The sequence below is a fragment of the Acomys russatus genome, chromosome 19 (assembly GCF_903995435.1).
Source record: "Acomys russatus chromosome 19, mAcoRus1.1, whole genome shotgun sequence".
NCBI lineage: Eukaryota > Metazoa > Chordata > Mammalia > Rodentia > Muridae > Acomys > Acomys russatus.
In genome coordinates, this window is record NC_067155.1 from 37749895 (window position 1) to 37772050 (window position 22156).

Here is a 22156-nt window from a genome sequence, read left to right on the forward strand (position 1 = left end):
GGGGGTGATGGGTCATGGCCCCCAGAGGGATCTGGGCCAATCTGAAAGGAGAGTACATTACCACACTGACTGTAGCAGGGCTGGAGGCCACACAAGGGCACTCAGCAAGCCACACTAAAACTACAACAATGCACCTAATTTAGCCAAACTGAGTACAAAGGGCCCAGCTGCAGGCCACCCAGGTCAAGGGTGGAAAGGGTACTGTGTCCTGAGGAATGTGGTAGGACTTCTTAGGATATGAGCTCACAGGGCCAGGAGCAACCTCATCCAGCAGGACCTCAGGGTGTGGGACAGCCTGTGGCCCGAGCCCATTGTTTCTGCTGTCATTTCTTCGTGTGGGTGTGCACACATGGAAGCCAGAGTTTGACATCAGGTGTGTTCCTCAAGTGGTCTTCACTTCATTTTAGAAACGGCCTCACTGTACCTAGGGCTCCCTGATTCACCTAGGCTAACTAGATAGCAAGTCACAGAAACCAGAGTTATGTCCTCTGTAAGAGCAGCAGGTGCCTGTAACAGCTGAGCCCTCTCTCCATGTTCACACCTGACATTCTATGACTGGCTCTGGTGACTGAACTCATCTTCTCACGCTTGTGTAACAGGCACTGACTGACTTACTGACAGAGCCATCTCTTCAGTCCCGTAGGCGCCATCTCTGCCTTCTGAAACTGTCCACAGCAAACTACCTTCTGGCATAAACACAGACGACGCCCGCCACCTGCCAGCTGGATGGGTGGCACACGGGAGGGGGCATGTCTTTTGTATCTACAGCCTCTCCTCTCCAGAGTGGGGGCTCAAGTAGGATCTGCGAAGGGGCTGCACCACTTGGCATTAAAATGTTAAAAAAACTCCACTAAGGATTATAAAGCAATGCTTCTCACTTCTGCAATGAGCCTCTGTGGCTGGAGAGGCTGAATTTCCCTGTAAAACAAAAGTATCTAAAGAATACAAGTTGCAAACGAAGCCATGGTACAGTCAATTTCCAAGGCTTATCAGAGAAGCCATTTCTCCTGGGCACAGTGGCTCATGCTTGTGACCCCAGTATGTGGGAGGACAAGGCAGGAGCAGAACTGGTTTGACACCATCGTGACCCATGTGGCATGACCCTTTCACACAAACAAAACTATGTCTGGGTCAAGGCCAGGTCATGTGGCTCACAGATGGCTGTGAGGATGGTTGCAGCTGTGGCCTGGCCAGTGTCCTGAGGCTCACCTGCCTGGGTGAGGACCACAGTAAACTTCAGCAACTGCACAGAGTGCACTGTCCACTCGCCATGTGAGGCCGTCAGCCGTTCCAGGAGTGCACCCACGTGCTTGCGGTAGAGGTCCTGACTGCTGGGGATGTCCTCCACCTCAGCCAGCGTGTCCATGGTCTTCTGGGCCTAGAGAGGAGTATACAAAGATTGGGACCAGTCTGTTTTTTAAATTAAAAATGATTGCCAAGCTTTACTGACCTGTGGGCAGTTAAAATAAAGACACAGAGCTTTATTAATTTTTATTATAGCTTAGGCCTTAGCTTGGGCTCCCTACCAGGTAGCTCATCTTAACTTAATTAACCATCTATTCTAATCCATGACCCACCATGTGGCCTGTTAACTCTCTCTCATTCAGTCCCAGCACCTGTTCCTTCCCATGTCATCTGTCAACTCTCACTGGCATCTGCTCCTCCCCATGTCACCTGTCAACTCACTGGCATCTGCTCCTCCCCATGTCACCTGTCAACTCTCACTGGCACCTGTTCCTCTCCATGTCACCTGTCAACTCTCACTGGCACCTGTTCTTCTCCATGTCACCTGTCAACTCTCACTGGCACCTGTTCCTCCTCATGTCACCTGTCAACTCTCACTGGCACCTGTTCCTCCCCATGTCACCTGTCAACTCTCACTGGCACCTGTTCCTCCCCATGTCACCTGTCAACTCTCACTGGCACTGTTCCTCCCCATGTCACCTGTCAACTCTCACTGGCACTGTTCCTCCCCCTGTCACCTGTGAACTCTCACTGGCATCTGCTCCTCCCCATGTCACCTGTCAACTCTCACTGGCATCTGCTCCTCCCCATGTCACCGGTCAATTCTCACTGGCATCTGCTCCTCCCCATGTCACCTGTTCCTCCGCATGTCACCTGTCAACTCTCACTGGCACCTGTTCCTCTCCATGTCACCTGTCAACTCTCACTGGCACCTCTTCCTCTCCATGTCATCTGTCAACTCTCACTGGCACCTGTTCCTCCCCATGTCACCTGTCAACTCTCACTGGCACCTGTTCCTCCCCATGTCACCTGTCAACTCTCACTGGCATCTGCTCCTCCCCATGTCACCGGTCAACTCTCACTGGCATCTGCTCCTCCCCATGTCACCTGTTCCTCTGCATGTCACCTGTCAACTCTCACTGGCACCTGTTCCTCTCCATGTCACCTGCCAACTCTCACTGGCACCTGTTCCTCCCCATGTCACCTGTGAACTCTCACTGGCATCTGCTCCTCCCCATGTCACCTGTGAACTCTCACTGGCATCTGCTCCTCCCCATGTCACCTGTGAACTCTCACTGGCATCTGTTCCTCCGCATGTCACCTGTGAACTCTCACTGGCACCTCTTCCCCTCCATGTCACCTGTCAACTCTCACTGGCACCTGTTCCCCCCCATGTCACCTGTCAACTCTCACTGGCACCTGTTCCTCCGCATGTCACCTGTCAACTCTCACTGGCACCTGTTCCTCCCCATGTCACCTGTCAACTCTCACTGGCACCTGTTCCTCCCCATGTCACCTGTCAACTCTCACTGGCACCTGTTCCTCCCCATGTCACCTGTCAACTCTCACTGGCACCTGTTCCTCCCCATGTCACCTGTCAACTCTCACTGGCACCTGTTCCTCCCCATGTCACCTGTCAACTCTCACTGGCACCTGTTCCCCCCCATGTCACCTGTCAACTCTCACTGGCACCTGTTCCTCCCCATGTCACCTGTCAACTCTCACTGGCACCTGTTCCTCCCCATGTCACCTGTCTACTCTCACTGGCACCTGTTCCTCCCCATGTCTCTTGGAGAATCTCATTCTTCTCTGAGATCCTCTCTCAAGCCAGAAGTCCCACCTTTCCTGCCTAGCTATTGGCCATCAGCTGTTTATTAAGCTAATCAAAAGATGAGGGAAGAAGATTGTTTACAAACTATGAGCCATAAGAAAAACAATGCCCTCAGGAGGCAGACGCATTGCTGTGAGTTTGACACCAGCCTGGCCTACAAAGTGAGTCTAGGACAGTCTAGAACCCCCCGCCCCGCCAAAAAAAAAGAAAGAAAGAAAGACAGACAGACAATACCGAAGTCCAGAGTGCTCAGTTGGGTCCCAGTATTAAACAGCCTTCACTCCTATGTAGAAGATTGTTTGTAGGAGGAGGTTATTCCCTGAAGCTACCTTGTTCTGAATTCTTTCATCTTTGCTAGCCAAGCCTGCCCCAGGTCTGGAATTTAAACATGTTGGACACTGACAGAAGACAGCTCCATTTCCTGTGGAAACAGACTACAGCTGCAGGGCGCTGTTGTTCTTACCTTCTTCCCAAGGCCTATGGCACTTGAGACTGCCATTATTGTCACCAGCACCTCCAAGAGCTGCAGGCTGGCGGCACGACAGTCTTCCTGACACACAGACAACAGAGCCTGCACACACAGCAGCAGATGCTCCAGGTAGAGATTCTGGAAGACACCAGTGGGAGTCAGTATCTCTCCCTCTGCAGCCCACCCACGCATGCAGCAAGAGCCAGAAGAACTGCCAGACTCCATCTGAGGGGTACAGGACCCTGACCTGAGCACACCCAACCGAGAAAGGCACAGTGGGCCAGAAGGGAAGCTACAGAGAGAGGGATTAAGAATATATGATGTGGGCCAGGTGGTGGTGGTGCATACCTTTAATCCCAGCACTTGGAGGCAGAGACAAACTCAAGAGGAGTTTGAGGCCAGCCTGATCTACAAGTAAATTCCAACCCAGCCATAGCTGCACAGAAAAACCCTGTCTCAAAACCCAGAACAAAACAAAAAACAAATAAACAAAAAAATAATATTCACTGTGAGGGCTGGAGAGACGGCTCAGTGGTCAATTGCACTGGCTGCTCTTTCAGAGGATCCCGGTTCAATTCCCAGCACCCACGTGGCAGCTCAGAACTGTCTATAACTCCAGTTTCAGAGGATCCAACACCCGCATGCATACATTTATGAGAGCAAAACACCAATGCATGTTAAAAAAAAATGAATACACACAGTGAAATGTTCACTGATATTTTATAACTGCCATTCTTCTTTCTTCTGTGCTCTACTGAACTGGAGAAATGGACATGGTAGAGGAATGATAAAGACACAAATGAGAAAAGCAGCCTGGGGAATTTCTGCCTTCCTAGGTCAGAGTCCAGGTGTGAGTGTGGCCTCTCACAGCATCACTAGTACCTATTATAGAGACACCCTGGCTGCATACCTCACAACTATCTCAAACTCTCCAGCACAGGGACTGGGCCAGGTTTCCCTTCCCCTAGCTCCTCTGATTCCTGTATGACTGTGCTGGCTTCGTGACCTCTTGGTCTTTTGGCTTGCTCCTAGCCTGTCTTCACTCCTTTCCAAGACTTTAGTCCTGTTCCCATGGGTTGCCTTTACTATTTTGTTATTTACAATAAAATGGCTTAGTTTCCCCCCCCCCCCCCCGCCCCGCTCATTAAGTAGCCCAGGCTGTTCTTCAATCTGTGATTCTCCTGCCTCCTAAATGCCGGGATTACAGGGTAGGCCTAACACACCCCAATACAGCAACTTTCACTCCCTCAGTAGAAACAAGTAGAACATAGCGCAGTGCTAAAGCCTGGGGCTAGGCTGCTCTGGCTCTGTTTCAAGCAAACCTGGCTGTCAGGCCACAAGCGGCTACTACAAACATAGGATCTGACTGCTAAGTGACATAGACAAGAATGAGCTTGTAGCTGAGTGGTGGAGGTGCACGCCTTTAGTCCTAGCACTCAGGAGGCAGAGGTAGGCAGAGCTGTGTGAGTTCGAGACCAGCCTGTGCTATGGAGCAAGTTCCAGGACAGCCAGGGATAGACAGAGAAACCCTATCTTGAAAACAAAACCAACAACCAATCAACCAAACAAAAAAAGAGTTCTTGGTCACCCCTGAGGATGTGCTCAATCTTGACATGTGTGTAGTTCCTCGTCTCCTGGGTAGGACCCAGAACTCCCTCAGACCCATAGCACGGACCTATAACCACCCATAGCAACAAGGCCAGCTGGACTCTCCTGGAAGATGGATGTATTCTGAGCTATCCATGCCACTGGCACTAACAAGAGAAAGTCTTAAATGGCCACTTGTAGGTGGCCACCAGATTGAATAGGGGCTGTTGCCCGTGGGCTGGCCACCATCAGCAGTTACACTCAGAGACTGACCAAGGGCTACCTCTCTTCTCCAGTGCCAAGATACCCTGATGCCCCACCCACACTTCCAGGCACCCACTTACATTCTCAGACCCCTGACAGATGTGCTCCTGGGCCAGCTCTGTGGCTATGACCTTGAGGTGTGGCTGGAGGGTGTTTCGGGGGCAGCCCTGGATGACAGAAGCGAGGATCAAGAGGCCAGGGGCGGAGGGTGCCTTCTTCAGCATGGCTAAGATCAGTTTCAGAAATACTTCTGGGTTGACGAAGGTGCCAATGAGCTCTGCAGCTCTTACACACTGCAAGGAAGAGGGGAAGGTGGAGAGTTCTAGAAACATGGATACAGCTAGGGCTTCCACCTGCCAGAGGACATGGTGTAGAGGACCTGTGGTTCCGGAAGCACACACTCTTTCTCTCATGGAAGAAACCAAGGCAAATGGAAGCCAGGGCTCTGAAGCCGTATGTCCTGTTCTCCTGCCTCACTTGACACCAGCAGCCTAAGCGTCTCATTCACACACTCCATGCTTCCACTGTAGTGAGGATTTTGGTTTAAGAAAACACAAATATTATAAGAATTTTTTTTTTTAAATCTGAAATGGGGGTGCTTTGCAGAAGCTGACGTTAATTTGCCTCGTGCTCTAGCAGAGGCGTGATTTTGCCAGCTGCAGATAGTTTCTGGGAGTGTGTGACGCTTGGAATTCTGGGGACTTTTCTGAGGGCATTTAAATGCTAGAGACCCAATAGGTGGGTTGTCGATGGCTGTTGGTTGTGGTTTGTTAAGTAGTTGTATGCAAAGAAGAAACAAGAGGAGGGCAGAGGAGGAAGGAGGGGGGGGGGTAGGAGGAGGAGACTAGGTACCCTGATGGCAAAGAGCAAACTTGGCAAGGAGCTCTCATCAGCACCATCAGCAGGAGGTGGTCTAACAGTAACGCCGGCCCTATTTTGACCCTCATCTTACTCAGGGATCTCTTTCCTCTCTGTCCTTTTTTCTCTCTTATCTAGTATTAGGGGTTGAAAGGGAAGAAGGAAAGGGGCAGAGAAGGATGGAAGAACCCATAAAGTAGCAAACTGGGCACACTCCAAAGCCTGGGTATCAACAATGGCAAGGACAGGCTGAGGTGCAAAACCATGAGGCTGACGGCAAGGCACTGCAACACCAGCCCCACGAGCCCTCACTGCGGCTTCCACTAACAAAAACCTCGCAGATGACGTAATACAAAGGGGCTGGTGTGGCAGGAGAGGGAGGTGCAGAGCTCGTGAACCTGGCTGCCAAGAGGGGCAGCACACAGGGACGGGACAGCACACAAACACAGCAGCCCTCACATGGTACTTTCCACCATTCCCTCCCTCTCCTTCGTAAAACTGTACTGGGAGATAGAAAGTCACTTTTTCAGTCAACAAAACAGAAGCTGGAAGGTTTTGTGATAATGCCTGGAGATGTGGCTGAGTGAGTGAGTGACATGCTTGCTGTACGAGCTTGAGGACCAGAGTTCAGATCCCCAGCACCCATGTAAAGGAGGGACGGGGTGCCAGCTTTCTGTCAGCCTAGTACCCAGGAGACAGACACAGGGGATCCCAGGGCAAGCTGGCTAGGTAAGACAAGCTAAATCTGTGAGCTCTGGTTCAGTGAGAAACCCGGCAATGAAGTAATCAGCAATTGATTTGGGATCCATAAGCATGCACACAATTGCACATGTATTCATACAAGCAAGCACTCACACCACAGTCATCCACATGAATATATCGCACCTACCCCCACACCTGGAGTTCTGGGTGGAAATGGTCTAAGTGTGCCTAGGAAAACAGTTCTTTTTGCCATGAAAGCACTGCCAGGGCCAGGCTAGTGGTTGAATACGGGGTGGAGGCAGAGCCACGCACACCTTTACCTGGCTGGTAACTGCAAAGCTGATGGGTACGAGGCTGAGAGCCCTGCCACTTGCAAGATAATGGGACACTCACACTGCTGAGCACAGCCTTCTCCTCATCAGCGCATGCCTGCTGCAGGGTTCTGAGGATTATCTCCAGGTGCTGCGTGATGTGGTCCTCTGCGTGCAGCAGCAGCACTGGCAGCAGCTGTGCTGCCTTCACCCGTGTGCCTACCACCCAGTCGGTGATATCATGACAGACGGCAGGAAGGACCTTGGAGAGGTTTCTGAAGACCAGCTCTCGGCAGCCCAGGCCAGGACGGCTCTCTAGAGGGGAGAAGATGGGAGCCCACAAACACAGCTTCAGAGATCTGTGCAGAAAGTAGTCAGTTACACCCACAGTCTGTCTCATCAAGACAGAAAGGAGAGCTGGCTTGGCAGCTTGCAGCCACAATACTCCTTGCGATTTGCAACTACAAACTCTTCTGCTCAGGAGGCTGAGGCAGGAGGATTGCTTCAAGTTTAAGATCTGCGTGAGTTACACAGTTCCAGGTTATCCTGGGCTGCAGAGTGAGACTCCATTAAAAAAAAAAAAAAAAAAAAATCAACCAATCAACCAGGACAAACCCCCAAAGCCCATCCCTCAAAAAGGGGAAAAAGTGAGGGTCATAGTCATAATGTAAAGTAGCACCCACACCTGTAATCCCAGCACTTGGGAGGCAGAGGCAGGTGGATCTCTGAGTTGGAGGCTAGCCTGGTCTACAGAGCAAGTCCCAGGATAGCCATGGCTACACAAAGAGAAACCCTGTCTGCGAAAAAAGAGAAAAGAGTATTTCTTATGGCTATACCGAAGTATGACACATAAGAATTAACCAGTCTGGGACACACCTGCAAACTGTCACCACATACCCTGAAGTAAGCTTAGTTCCATGCCTTGCCCCGCCCCGCCCCGCCCAGCGGCCTGTATTATGCACTAGTGTGTTCTCTAGCATCTTCACTCAGTGGAACACAGCAGCTTCCCCACTCCTCTCCTGAGAGCTTAGTTCTGACTTGGGGCTGTTTTAAATGGGTTGTGCTAGTGGGGTTAGGCATTTACTTTTCTGGGTGTCAGTGTCTGGCATGGCTACACCATACCATAGGTACTTGTCTGACCCGCTGATCTTCTACAGTGGCTGTGCCATCCAACCTCCCTGTCACGCATGGCCAGCTTCCCAGGGAGCTGAGCCTGGCAGGGTGCAGCAGCAGCTCTCTGAGGTCCAGTTTCTATTTCCCCAATGCCAACGCCATCGGGCATCTTCACAGGCCTATGTGCTCTTTCTGTTACCATCCTGGGTGATGTTTTCCCAAATACTGTCTGTGTAAAGTTTTGAATTGTTCTTACTGGGTCCTGAGAGTTCTCTGTATGTTTTGGACATAAGCAATAATTACTTTCTTGGTCTTTTCACCTTCTTAAAACTGTGTGCACACGTCTATTGCTGGGGGATGGACCTAGTGTCACGTTTGCTAGGCAAGCACTCTACAAGTGAACTACACTCCCAGCCCCTCCGTCACGGGGATGCTAGGCAGGCACTCTACTACTGAGCCACAAGCTCTTCACTGGTGGATTCTAGTCAGGTTTTACTGTGCAGTCATATCCTGCCCAGTCCCTTGTTGGTGAACTCTAGATAAATGCTGTCCCTCTGACTTGTTTGAGGCAGGGTTTCACTTGCCTCCTTTGAATGTACTATATAGCCTAGGACTATACTTAACAATTCTCACACCCCAGCCTTCAGGCATTTGTCACCGAGCCTGGCTAGCCTGCTTTCATTATCACGGAGGATGGGCTAGCTCAGCCAGCACTGTCTCTTGGCGTGTGCAGCGTCAGCATGCGGCCAGAAGCGGCTCCACAGGATGGTGTGGATATGACTGCTTCCACTGTAGGAGCACTCCACGGGCTCTGGGATACTGGAACCCATAGAATGATTTCAACACCTTGTAGGTCCAGTATTGGGAACCACTGGCCCAGTTGTTTCCATTTACCTTTCTTGGGGTGTGTGTGGATGGAGTTTGTTTTTTGAGACAGGGTCTAACTATGTAGCCCTGGCTGACCTTAAACTCTCAGTAACCCTCCTGCTTCAGCTTTTCCAATACTGGGATGACAAACTCCACCACACCTGGATAGACACTCGTTTCTCTTCCTTGAAAACACACAGGTTTGCCAGCGGATTCCCAGGCTTGCCGTCTAGCTGCTTCAAAGGCTGAAGCAGAGCTTCTAAATTCCTGCCCGGATTTCATCATTTGCCACTTGATTTAAGGTCAGGCTAGGTCACTGGTTGTGCATCCCTGTCTGGAAGCCCATCAGCACAGGCGGGCAGGGAAGAAGGCCCTGGGCTGCGAGTCACCACTTACTCATGTCCAGATTCCAAAAGTGCAGAGAGCTCAGCACTGCTGACAAAATCTTTGAGGGAACTACAACATGACAGCAGACAAAAAAGCAGAAAAAGACAGCTTAATCGGGCCGTGTTTAAAGAGCACAGGATGACAAGGGCCCTTAGAGGCTTTAAGAGACAATGGACCCTTCAGTAGGAGAGCTATGGACATCTGCAAAGCCAGACGCCATGACAAGGGGCAGCCATCCATATAGCTGCCAACAAACAATGGAAAAGGTGAGGTCATGTCAGGTCCAGTGAAGCAAAGGGGATTCCACCTGGAAGGTGTGGGAAGACAGGGCGGAAGACTGAAGCTGGTGCAGAGGTCAGAGTTCACAGTCTTTGGAGGGATGAGAGCTGCTGGGGCTTAGGACCAAGGGGACCTGACTTCTATGGCAGTGGTTTCCCTCCTCTCCTGGCATCTTACTCTTGTGTACAAGGCCTGCCCTGTGTGCTGCTAAGGCAGAATGACCTGCCCTTGAGAAGAGGAAAAAGCTCCCACGGTGCCAGCCAGCTCGCCAGCCTGCTTCCCCTCTTCTGCTCCCATTCAAGTTTCTATCCCAAACACCCTGATGGAATGCTGGCAGGGCCGAAACAGATGGATGGGCACAATGCTACACATTCAAAGGGAACTCTACTCAGGTCCAGACCTTTTTTTTTAAGAAAAAGAAAAGAAAGAAAAAGGCCCTGTGTCCCTCTGGCATTGAGCCACTTCTGAAGGCATGATACCCTCAGCACTTGGGCACGACAGACAAGTGATTCCAGGAGAAAGATGTTTCAAAGGAAAACTGCTGCCACCGCCACAACTTGGGACCCGCTGTCACCGGAACCCTGTCATTAGCGGGTGGTAGGAACTTGAGGGCACTTTCTTCAGAAAAGCTGATTTGAACACAATGAACTGCAACCTTCCTGGCTGCCACACACAGCGCTCCATTGTAAAAGCAGTGACTTGAGGCCAGCTTGGTGAGTATCGGCCTTTGCCGTGCAAGCCGATGACCTGAGCTCAGTCCCCAGAGCCCCCGTAAAGGTGGAGAGAAGGACTCCACAGAGCTGGCCGCTGACCTCCACTGCACACAGGCACAGAAACTACTACAGTTACAAGACCCAGCCGTGGTGGAGATATAGGTGCTGGAGAGCAGCTCACAACTGCCTGTAACTCCAGCTCCAGATGATGTGACAGCCTCTTCTGGACTCCCAGGACAGGTCACTTACGCACACAAACCCACACCAACACATATGCATAACTAAAGATAAAACCGAGGGCCTGGAGAGATGCTCAGCACTGAAGAGCACTCACTGCTCTTGCAGAGGACCTGATTTTGCTTCTTAGCACCCATGTTAGGTGGCTCACGACTGTGGCCTTCACAGGCACTAAGAATGCACATGGTGCAGACAAACACATGCAGGCAAAGCACTTATACACACAAAATTTAGGGGGAAAAAAACTAACAAAGAGCCGGGCAGTGGTGACCCACGCCTTTAATCCCAGCACTCGGGAGGCAGAGGCAGGCGGATCGTTGTGAGTTCGAGGCCAGCCTGGTCTGCAAAGCGAGTCCAGGACAGCCAAGGCTACACAGAGAAACCCTGTCTTGAAAAAAAAAAAAAAAAAAAAAAAAAACCTAACAAAGAAAAATATCTTTAAAAATACTTTTAAAAATTAGAAACCGAAAGTGAAGACTTGTGTAGAAGGAAACTTACATTTGTCTGTAGGTTGAGCATAAACCCTGTGGTAGAGGCGTTGACAATCCAGCTTTCTGTCCTGGGCAAGGGAGAGCCTGGACTTGATTAACTCTGAGCCAGGTGCTGACCGCAGCGTGTGTGGCAACAGGGACATTTAAGTGGATCAATCAGCTGTGGTCAGACAGTTTACACTGGCAGACTGAAAAGTGCCCCTACACTGGCAGGATGGATATAACATGTCTTAGCCACTCATCTGAGCCACTCTGTTCGGAACACTGTTTCAGTTGCCTCCTGGGTAGCAGGAGGGTGGCTGCTAAGAGCAGTGCAGTAACGGGGCTGAGACTTGACAAGAAGATACGTTGTGCCACGCAGAGATGTGTGGGCAGAAAGCATGACTGGACACCCAGACAACAGTGGCCACGGCCAGGAAGGTACCAGGGATGGCCCAGTGACGGACTCGTTACTTCTCAGTTTCAGACATGTTTTTTGATGAAGTTTACAAACCTGCAGCAATAACAGGCAGTTTTAGGGATGTGAAGGGTATTTGTACACAGCCCCCTGGACAGGACAACACAGAGTCCAGGATGGTGGGCAGAGCCAGGCACGGGGCTGGGAGGGGCAACGGCAAGGGGGCTAGGGTGATGGGTGGAGTACAAGTGGCTGAAATGCTGCAAAATCAGGGGAACATTAAAACTCGAATCCTACACTGAAGTAACTTCAAAGGGAAAGGACAAAACCCATGAAGTGCAGCGCCATGCTGCTGGCTACCATGACTCAGTTCTAAATCCTCTCTGCTTCCGACGAAGAATGAGCTCTGAGAAGCTGCTCTCACAGCTCAAGACCAGAACCACCGAGATGCCTGTCACAACGGCCAGAAACAAGCCCCTGTCCCCAACTTAGACCCAAACGTGCCCCAGAGACCAGTCCTCCTTCTGGAACTTAGCATGGGGAGCTGCTCAGTGCAGGCAGAGTGCATGCAAGTGTGCCTCCCAAGTCCCTAACTTGGCACAAGTCAAGTGTGGTGTGTTCCCAAGGCAACCACTGCCTCCTACACTTTCCTTTCTCCAGGCAGCAAGATCAGTTACAGTCAAGGCGGAAGCTTTCTTGTACTTCAAGGCCAGCCAGTGTCCTGCTGACACTAGGCTGCTTGTGAACTATGTGAGATGATCCCGACAGCAGGGCAGAGCCGCTCGGCTCATGCTCAGGGCACAGCTGGGATTCCAGGGCTGGAGATAAGCTACCAGGCCAGCTGTGCAAAAAGACCCAGGCTCTTTGAGGCAGAAACAACAGGAGGGGAAAAAACCCTCCAACTCTATGAAATCCTGCTGCATCGCTGCCACAAACAGTTAACATAGATGCAAGCCGGGCACAGTGCATTCAAGAGGCTTAGGCAGGAGGACTGCACAAGTTCAAGGCCAGCCTAGGCTACATGAGACCCTGCCATTTAAAAAAAAAAAAAATCAAGTGATGGGATGTAACCCAGTTACAGAACACTTGGTGTCATACATGTGAGGCCCTGAGTTTGTTTGTTGTTTTGTTGGGTTTGGTTTTTCAAGAAATGGTTTCTCTGTTATCTTGGCCATTCTATACTTGTTTTGTAGACCAGGCTGGCCTTGAACTCACAGCGATCTTCCTGCCTCTGCCTCTCAAGTGCTGGGATTAAAGGTGTGCACCACCATGCCCAGCGAGGCCCTGAGTTCGAAACTGAGTATCTTATACTCACAAAAGATAAAGAAACAAACACATCTGGAAGACTGCACGCTCCATCTGACCCATCCAATCAGAACAAACCCAGCTTACACTAGGGCTTCAGCCTTGCCCAGAACTGGAGTGCTTTCTGCCAGCTTCCCAGGACGGGGAAGAACCTCAGGAGCAGTGGGAGGCCAGTGAGAGGCCAGGATCCAGCACCTCCAGGAGCAGCCTCAGCATCCCTGCTGTGTCTACAGCCCATAGACCCTTCCTAGCAGTGGGTCCAGGAAGCAGTCTCTTGGGTGCTGGGGGACAGTGCCTGCCCCCTGGTCACATCTCTGTCCTTGTCAGGGTGGACTGCTGCTTGGTTTTGAGACATGCTTGCCTGAGAAGAGAGGTCTCAAAGCTCATGGCGTTTGGAGCTGGGCTGTGGGCAGAAACCTGCCTCACAGTTGAGCTTGCTAGACTGACTGGCACATACATGGCCTTGGGTTATGACCATGTGAGGACAAGCAGATGCCAACAGAAGGCCCTGACCCAAGTGCAGAAAGTAAATGCCACTTATCCCCAATCTGCAGGCTTAGCCCCTAGGTGAAAGGTAAAGCCCCACATGGTGCCGCTCCTGAAACTCTCAGCAGTGCTGCACAGGCCTGACCCAACTACAGGTCCCTGCATATGCTCAGAAGGGAGCTGTGGACACCTGGCAACACATCTGGATGCTTCTGGAAGTCCTCCCTTTCTGTAAAATGAAGCTGGCCCACAAGTGGGAAAAGATACTGAGAGACAGGGGGCAGAGGCTGGCAGCACTGGCCTGCACACTGAGGGAAGGAGGAATCCTTCTCTGTCATCTCCACCAGGGATCTAGCAGCCTGGGCCCAGCAGCACCTCAGATACCAGTGCTTTCCTCAGGGCCAAGAACAGATGGCCCTCGTGGACCTCCCATCTGCCTTCTCCCTCCAGCAGCACTCACCGTGCTCAGGGTAGTGGGGAGGAGGAGGCGAAGCAAAGTCTAGTTTGTCCTTTAGATCTGCCTCATTCTCCTCCTGCCACTGCAGCCCGACCTTCTCCCAGAGGCTGGTGGCTGTCTGCCTGCAAAACAACAAGATAGGAGTGGCAGTGAGGCCCGGCAGGCAGGAGACCCCGTCCATGAAGCCCTTGACCACAGAAGCCCCAGGGAAACACCTGCAGGGCTGGGAGCAGGGCTAGGCAACAGGCATCACTTGGCAGGAGTGGCCTTCTGACCAGCTCTGACTACATGGTGACAGCACCAGCAGGGGCCAGATGCTCACCCATGGGTTCAACTCGGATAAAGAGGCCCAATAGGGTCTTAACGATCAGAGAGAGTTCATGCAGCACAGGACCACACAACACACAGAACAAGGGGCTAGGGCAATGCTGAAACAGAAAACCACCGCTGTGGTAACAGGCAACTGGGGAGAAGCTCTTGTTCCAAATCAGTGTGACTCCGGAGGGGTAGGGGACACCACACTGCCAGCTGCCCGGAGAGGCACTTACCGGACCTCAGGCATCTCGTCACTGAAGCTGCTGAGTAGCAGTGGGATGAGTTTGTGGAAGAAAGAGTAGCGGTCACGAAGACTGAGCAGCCATCCCCCCACCACCGAGGCCACGGCCTGCCGGACCTGCCACAGAGAATAGAGGCAGCTCGCTCAGATTCTGTGGGATGGGCGGCTCGGGGTCCTGCTGGGGGGAATGTTAGTCCTGAAACGGGTGTGGGCACTGAGGCTCAGGACAGGGCCCCACCCCTCTGACAGATGAGGAGCAGTACTGATCTAGAACCTCGTGACACCCACTAGCACGGTCCTCTGTGGACTCACTGTCCCTCTAACAATATACTGTGTGTCTGTAGTCTTCTTTGTCACCATGGTACCTAGGTGTTTCATGGGCAGTAGTGACGATGGGAGAGGCTACCTTATACAGCATGACGTGGCTCCATGAGAAATGTACAGCAAACAAACTTGGGACAGTAAGCTTCGACATCATCAGAGTTTGGGTAGAGGTGTGCAAAGGGGGGAGGGGCGATGGGCAGGGGGGGGGGCTACTGCTTGCTGGTCAAGGTTTCTGTTTGGAATAATGAGAACTGGGGTAGTGGCAACAACAACCGTGGTAACACTGGCTGTAGTTTGGGGGGCGCGATGGAATACAGCACCTTATATATGCGTTGGGCTTGTATATGCACTGAGCAAGGGCTCTATACCTGAGCTACAATCCCAACCCTGAAACAGTAAACTTAACAGTACATGCGTCATAAAAGTTTATAAGTATATTAAAAAGCTGCTAAACATCGTGAGTGGGTGAATCATATGCGTGTGAATTATAACGCTACAGAGAGGTATATAAGTAAAACATGACAAAAAGCTGTTCAAGGAGCCTGAGGCAGGGCTTGGGTAGGATCCACTGTAGGCTAGGCACCTGCTCAAGTGACACAACCTACGGCAGAGCAGGGAGAACGCCTGATGCACTCAGGCCAACATCATCATCACAGGGGAGGGAACACTGCCACCTGGACACAACTTGTCACTCCTGTGGAGAGTTTGGTGGTTGATGAACAAGATCGGGACAGCTTTCCATTTCTCTGGAGGATGCTGACCACTGCCACTCCTCTCCTCCTAAGCAGAGTCACGTGCTGCCCCTTCACCTGTTTCTCCCTTTGGGACAGAGCCTGGCTACCACAAGTCCTCTCTTTGTAGATGACATTACTATAAGCCACAACAGCCTTAGATCTGAGACATGCCTGTGAGGGGAATTCGTTTTTTTTCTTTTTTCTTTTTTCTCTGTGTAGCCTTGACTGTCCTGGGTTCACTTTGGAGACCAGGTTGGCCTTGAGACCTCGGCCTGCTGAGTGCTGGGATTAAAGGTGTGTGCCTGGCTTGGATTCTGTCTTTTTAAAGCCTACCATCTGTACAGCTCCTGTCTGCCAACCTCCTCACTGCTTCCAAACCCACCGGCACAGATTGCCCCGCCATTCAACCTCCACCCTACCCTTCTCTGCAAGGCCCTAAGCAACCTTGGTCCTGCACTGAAATCCTCCCAGTGGATGAACACACGAAGGCACTTCTGCTAACAGAAGCACTGTGGTTTCAAGACTGTCCGGGCACAGAAATCCCATTACCTGAGGGACATTATCGAAGAGTCTCTGAGCAAAGTGGGAAAGAACATCATCCACAGAATTCCCACTGCCAAACTGGATCACAGTGCCCGTGGCTTCGATGACGGCCACCCGGACCTTCCAGTGCTGGTGGGAGATGGTCTGCATCAGGGGGCCTATCAGGGACTCCGACTGCATGTGGAAGTGTTCTGTGGGACAGGGAGGCAGCTGGTTATGAGGTACAGCCGCCCTGGGGGCCCAGCTCTGTGGCTACCATCCAACCTGCCATCTTCCTCTGGACTCTTTGGAAACCAGCCTCTGCTAACCTCAGCTCCCACTTTCCCTCTCCAGCGGTCCTGGTGCGGTCTATGTTTCAGGCACTCGGGGGAAATGTACGCCTAAGCTCACAAGGTTGGCTCCCTTCCGTGAAGATTTTCAGTTTAAGTATCAGCACTGGGCAGGGCCTCTTGTTTTTCCAAACCCTAGCCATAGAAGGAAAAAGGGAAGGCTCTGATCAAGCAGAGCTGTCAGAAAGGTAGAAATAAACTAAAGGGAGGTGGAAAGAACCAACCTCCCTCCATTTAGGAAGATCTAAGTCAGAGACACAAAAGGTACAGGAGTAGAGAAACAAGTGTACAAAACTTTGCCTAAAAAATGACCATGAAATGGGTGTGTGGCAAAGGTCTGAGATTCTAACACTCAGGAGACTGAAACAGAAGTATCTTTAAGACTGATGCCAGTCCCGGCTACATGGTGAGATCATGTCTCGTGCCTCCTCCCGTCCGAAATCGCCATACCAGGGAACCAGCTCACCTTAATTAAAAGTTTCTGGAAATCTAGGTACCCACGGAAGGGGATCCGATGCGCTTACCCGGAGTGGCACGCGCCAGGGCGGCTGCGCACTCGCAACTCTCGCGGCGCACCGCGGCGAAGGGGTCGAGCAGCGCGCCCCGCAGCGCGCGCACGGCGTCGTCCAGGTGTGGAGCGAGCGCGGCGCCGCCCAAGTCCACAGCCAGGCGGAGCAGCTGCACGAGGGCAAGGCGCAGCTCCTCGCAGGGCTCCGGTGGTGGCCGCGTGGGTTCGGGTCGGGCCAGGCGCGCGGTGAGCGCGGGCAACAGGCGCGGCAGAGCGTCGCGGGGCCGCGCGGCGCGGCGCAGGCCTAAGTCCAGCAGGTGAGCAGCCAGTGCGCGGCAGCCCTCGGCCGGGTCGGTCAGAAGCCGCAGCAGGCGGGGCAGCAGCAGACGAGCCCAGGGGCCCTGGAAAGCAGCGGAATCCGCGCCGGGCCGCACTGTCTCTTCCAGTGCGTGCTCCAGAGCCTCCAGCGCGCGCCGCCTCCCCAGCTTACTTTCGGTCTCCAGCCCCGGCAGCAGGCGACCTAGAGCACGGCTCAGTTCCGCCGCTTCAGCCGCTTCGGTGAAGCCCGCGGCCACCTCCGCCTCCGCCGGCGCCGCCATCTTGAGCGCGTTGGTTGTCTCCAAGGGAACCGGCGCTAGTGCGAGTGTCGCGGCGCGCTTTACGGCAGGACTTCCGGCAGACCGGGCTGCTCGCGGTCCCCTTTGCGGCCCGTAGGAGAATGCGGGGGGGGGGGGGGGGGGGGAGAGACAGGGGGTAAGGGGCGGGGCCTGGGGAAGTGGGCGTGGAAAGGGCTTAGAGGGCCGGGTAACGGGCAGCAGGGTGAGAGAGAGACAGAGAGACAGAGAGACAGAGAGAGAAAGAGAGAGAGAGAGAGAGAGAGGGAGAGAGAGAGAGAGAGAGAGAGAGACGCGAAGAGAAAGTGTGATTGGCTGGGCGCCGAGGTCGGGGGCGGGGCACGAACCTCAGGGGCGGGGCAGGGCGGGCAGTAGGCTGGGTGAGGGCCTCGGGAGGAGGGGCGAAGGATGAGGCGTGAAGAATAAGGGATAGCGAGCCGGACGACGGGGTGTTACGCAGGATGCCGGCCTTTTACCGAGAGACGTAGTGTAAAGGGTGGGGAATGAAGGGAAATGGAGAGGGCGAGAACCAAGTAGGCGGAGCGTTAGGTTTGGGGGCGTTGCAGGAGGTGGCAGGCGGAGCGCAGGCCTCTGTGGGTGGGGCGAAGAATAAGGAACGAAGGGAGGGGGCGGGGCAAGAGGTAGTGGGTTGGACAAGGAGGAGGGGGCGGGGCTTGGACCAAAGGGCTCTAGGACAAGGGTTGATAGGTAGGATGAAGGCTTGGGGAAGGGGCACAAACCTTGAGGGTAGGGTGGGGGTGTGTCTGAGTAGGGTGAAGGGTGAGGAATGAGAAGGCTGAGACAAGGGCTGATAGATGGGGCGCAGACCTTGGGGCGTGGCAAATGGCGGGGGGCGGGGCAGAGGGTGAGGCTGGCCTGTCCTAGAGTGGCTAAGCTTCTGCGTGCCTGCACCTTTAGGTTCCTCTCTCCCCCAGCGGCAGCTTCAGCCAAGTTTCTTTCGAATGGCGTAGATGTGGGTGGTCCTTACTCAGGGGTCCTTGAGAAGGCAGATGTGGGTCTGCTGCACAGGTGTTACCTCAGTTTAGACATACGGTAGCCACGTGGGCTAGAGAGGTTTTAGGGGGACAGGGATGGTATTGCCAGAGATCACGGCCCCATCTGGGCACTTCCTAGTCCTGGTGCTGAGCCTGACTCAGTGCTGCATGACCTTCCCAGTAAGCAGCGTGGGGAAGTGGAGGCTTCCAGGCCTGGGTAGTCAAGCACCTCACATCGGAGAACAGGCCTGTGATGTCAGGGCCTGGGCTTTATAACAAATTCAGCCCTTCTGTTTCGTTATTGACATTAGTTTTGTAGAAAAATGGTGTGGACAGGCGTGGGGAGGAAGCTTTAGGAACCATGGAAATTGACTGGAGGTGGGGGGAGGGGCAGCAAAAAAAAAAAGGTTGTAAAGAAGAGGGGATCGGCAGAGCAAACGTCTGGCATTGGGTGCCATGGACTGATCATGTCCCTCCTTCGTATGTCAGAGTCTTAAGCCTAGCACGTTAGAATGTGACAGCGTTTGCAGACAGGATCTTGGCAGGTGTTAGGATGCAGGCGCTGGGGTTAGCTGCCAGCCTCAGAAGAAGGGAAGTTGGGGCTGGATGGCAAGCTGTGAGAAGGCTATGTGAATGTTAGGTGGGCAGACTTCAAGCCCAGGGGAGGCAGCTCTCCCAGGCTCATCTCCAGGGGTCTGCATAAGGGTCTGCCGCAGAAGCTGAAGCTTTGGGTGCTTTTGTGTTGCCAAGGGAGTTCTGGGGGAAAGGAGAAAAAAAAAGGGGGTCCTGTAGGGAGCAAGGAAGAGCACAGGGCAGCCAGGATGGTCTTTGTCTTGCTGCAGGCTGCCGAGGAAGGTGCTCTAAGTGGGGCACTGGCCGCCAGGTCTGCACTTTGGAGGGTGACTGTGACTGCTCTGTAGGTTGGGATGAGCCAGCAGCCATGGCCCATAAGGTCCCAGGAGCAGTAATAACCTGTCCTGCTCCTTTCTTCTAAATATGCCGCACATAACAGCCAATGGGCAAAGGACTTGAGAGTTGAAAATAAGATACACTAGCCTAGGATTCAGAACTGAGTCAGGCCCCCCAGAGAAGCCCACCACACACAGTGGCCAACAGACACAGGTAAGTCTTCTGGAAAAAAATCCCTCTCTCTGGCCGATGGCAGGAGAGCCCTAGAACAATGGCCATCAGAGACCTCGAACAGCGCTCCAGTACCAGTTGACAGTCTGTCCCCAGTGAGCGTGTCAGAACACCTGTAGGCTCACCTGACCCTTCCTGCACACGGGAGTACCAGTGGAGACCACGTAGGCAGTGTTGTGAAGCTGCCTGCCAGAACAGAGACCCACACAAGCACACTCTGCTGATCCTCAGCAGGGTGGACCCAGGAGACGCCCCAGTAACCCTGCAGATGGCACCAGCAGGGACTGAGCAGCCCCACCAGTGCCAGACAGCAGAGCAGAGCAGGAGAGCAAGGCAAGGGCTCTAAAGACAAAGCCAGCATCGGAACAAGAGGCCTCAGAGGCAGAGCAGACTGTACATGTGCCTGCTAACGTAGAGGACTTAAATAGAAGCAGGAGTCTCCAAACAGAATAACCCAAATGTCCGGCATACATTTGAGAAAAGCCGCTTATCATTCCAAGAACATTCACAATGTGAGTGTAAAAAGGCTGCTCGCCGAAATGGATGCCAAAATGAGCCATCTGCCAAAGCCTTGTCGACAGCCATGAAAATCGCTTTCAGAAGTAATTACAAGAAAAAGTGATTACAAACTCATTTAAAATGGGAGAAAAAAAGAATTAAGTAAGCAAAGAAAAAGAAACTGTAAAGTGCCAAGTGGAAATTATAGAATTTGAGCAAACGACCAGAATAACCCTGTCCATCATTGGAAGGACACAGTGGTAGACTGGAGATGATGGAGTCCTAGGACATCCTTGCAACTGAAAAGCAAAGAAAACAGTGCAAAGTATGAACCTAAGCCAAGTTTGGCAGCGCATGCCTGACGCTGCAGTACTGCGGAGGCTGAGGCAGGAGGATGGAAGGTTCTGGGCTACATATATATCCTGTCTCATATAAAATTAAGACTCCCTGAGCCTCAGAGGGTTGTGGGATACTTTGTATTTCATCAGCATCCCAGAATAATAAGAGAGCTGTGGGGCTAAAACATTCAAAGATATAATGGCCGAAGGTGCCCCTAAGTCAATGAAAGACATAAAATATACAGATGCCAGAGGCTGAGGAAGCCCTCAGGATAAAGCTGCCAGAAATCCACAGCAAGGTCCCTCATAATTAAACTTTTTATAAAAAATTTATTTATTGTATATGAGTGCTTTATCTGCAGAAGAGGGTATCAGGATCACATTACAGATAGTTGTGAGCCAGCACGCGGTTGCTGGGAATTGAACTCAGGACCTTTGGAAGAGCAGGTGGCGCTCTTAACCACTGAGCCATCTCTCCAGCCCCATAATTAAACTTTTTATTTCTCAGTTATCTATTTTGCTGTGTGTGTGTGTGTGTGTGTATGTTTGTGTGTCAGGTCTCACTCCGTCGGCCAGGCTGAACCTGGAACCTGATATATAGCCCAGGCTGGCTTTGAACTCAGAGGACCACCAGCCTCTACCTCCTGAGTGCTGGGATGACCTAATCTATGTTTTTGAAACAGGGTCTCATATGGTGGGCTGTCCTTGAGTTTGCGCCAACCCTGCTCAGTTTCCCAAGTGCTAGGATTACGGACATGAACCATCACACCTGGCTTTAGTTAATCACTTGGCAACACAAGAAAAGGAAACACCTTGCCTGTCAAAGAGAAATGACATGCTGCAGGAGAGAGAGGAGAGGCAGTCTCAGCCAGATCTGGCTGCCTCTCCAGAGCTCCAGGAGCCAGAAGGAAGGGCACAGGATTCTTCAAGCTTGCAAAGAAAACTGTTAACTGTGAACTCTGCCAGGCAAAATACCCTTCAGGAATGAAGTGGGAACCAGACATTCTCAGGAAAAGGGCAAAGCAGTGAAACACGTTGCTAACAGAACTACCTGCAAGGGGTGTGTGTCTAAAGGAAGTTCTCTCAGCACAGTGGGAGCACTCAAGAGAAAACCGGTTGCCAGGTGGTTGGCTAAAGAGTAGCTGCTGGCCACCTGAGGCAGGTAGAAGATAACTTGAGTATTCCCCAGTTTCACATATTGAAGTTTAATTCGTGTTGGGGGGTTACAAAGAGGTGGATGTTAACCCAGCTGTGGGCTTAGGTAAGGTCACCAGCGAGGAGTCCCCATGTCTGAAGCCTGGTGGCTTTATGAGAAGAGGCATATTAGTTACTTTTCTGTTGCTGGCATAAAACACCATGACCAAGGCAACTTATAGAAGGAAGAGTTTGTCTTGGCTTATGGTTCCAGAGGGAAGAGTCCGTCATGGTGAAGAGGCACGCATCAAACACGGTGTGACGTCAGGAGCATGAAGCTGAGAGCTCACATCCTCGGCCACAGTCACAAAGCAGAGCATAACTTCTAGCTCTCAAACCCAGCCTTGGCTTTTCAGCCTTACAACACATGTTTCTAAAGCCAGT

The 22156-nt window shown here is 52.3% G+C and overlaps 1 protein-coding gene across 1 annotated transcript in view; it reads right to left on the reverse strand.

The window, feature by feature from the left end:
- The window catches only part of Dnaaf5 (dynein axonemal assembly factor 5), a 30061-nt gene extending 12450 nt beyond the window's left edge, over window positions 1–17611 (reverse strand). Inside the window, exons 1-8 of the mRNA XM_051161161.1 lie at window positions 17010–17611; window positions 16163–16347; window positions 14548–14672; window positions 14003–14121; window positions 7350–7582; window positions 5477–5689; window positions 3540–3683; window positions 1210–1378 (exon numbers count right to left, since the gene is read on the reverse strand). Coding sequence (XP_051017118.1) covers window positions 1210–1378; window positions 3540–3683; window positions 5477–5689; window positions 7350–7582; window positions 14003–14121; window positions 14548–14672; window positions 16163–16347; window positions 17010–17592 — 1771 coding nt within the window. The 5' untranslated portion in view covers window positions 17593–17611. The remainder of the gene's footprint in view (window positions 1–1209; window positions 1379–3539; window positions 3684–5476; window positions 5690–7349; window positions 7583–14002; window positions 14122–14547; window positions 14673–16162; window positions 16348–17009) is intronic.
- Between the last annotated feature and the right edge of the window lie 4545 nt (window positions 17612–22156).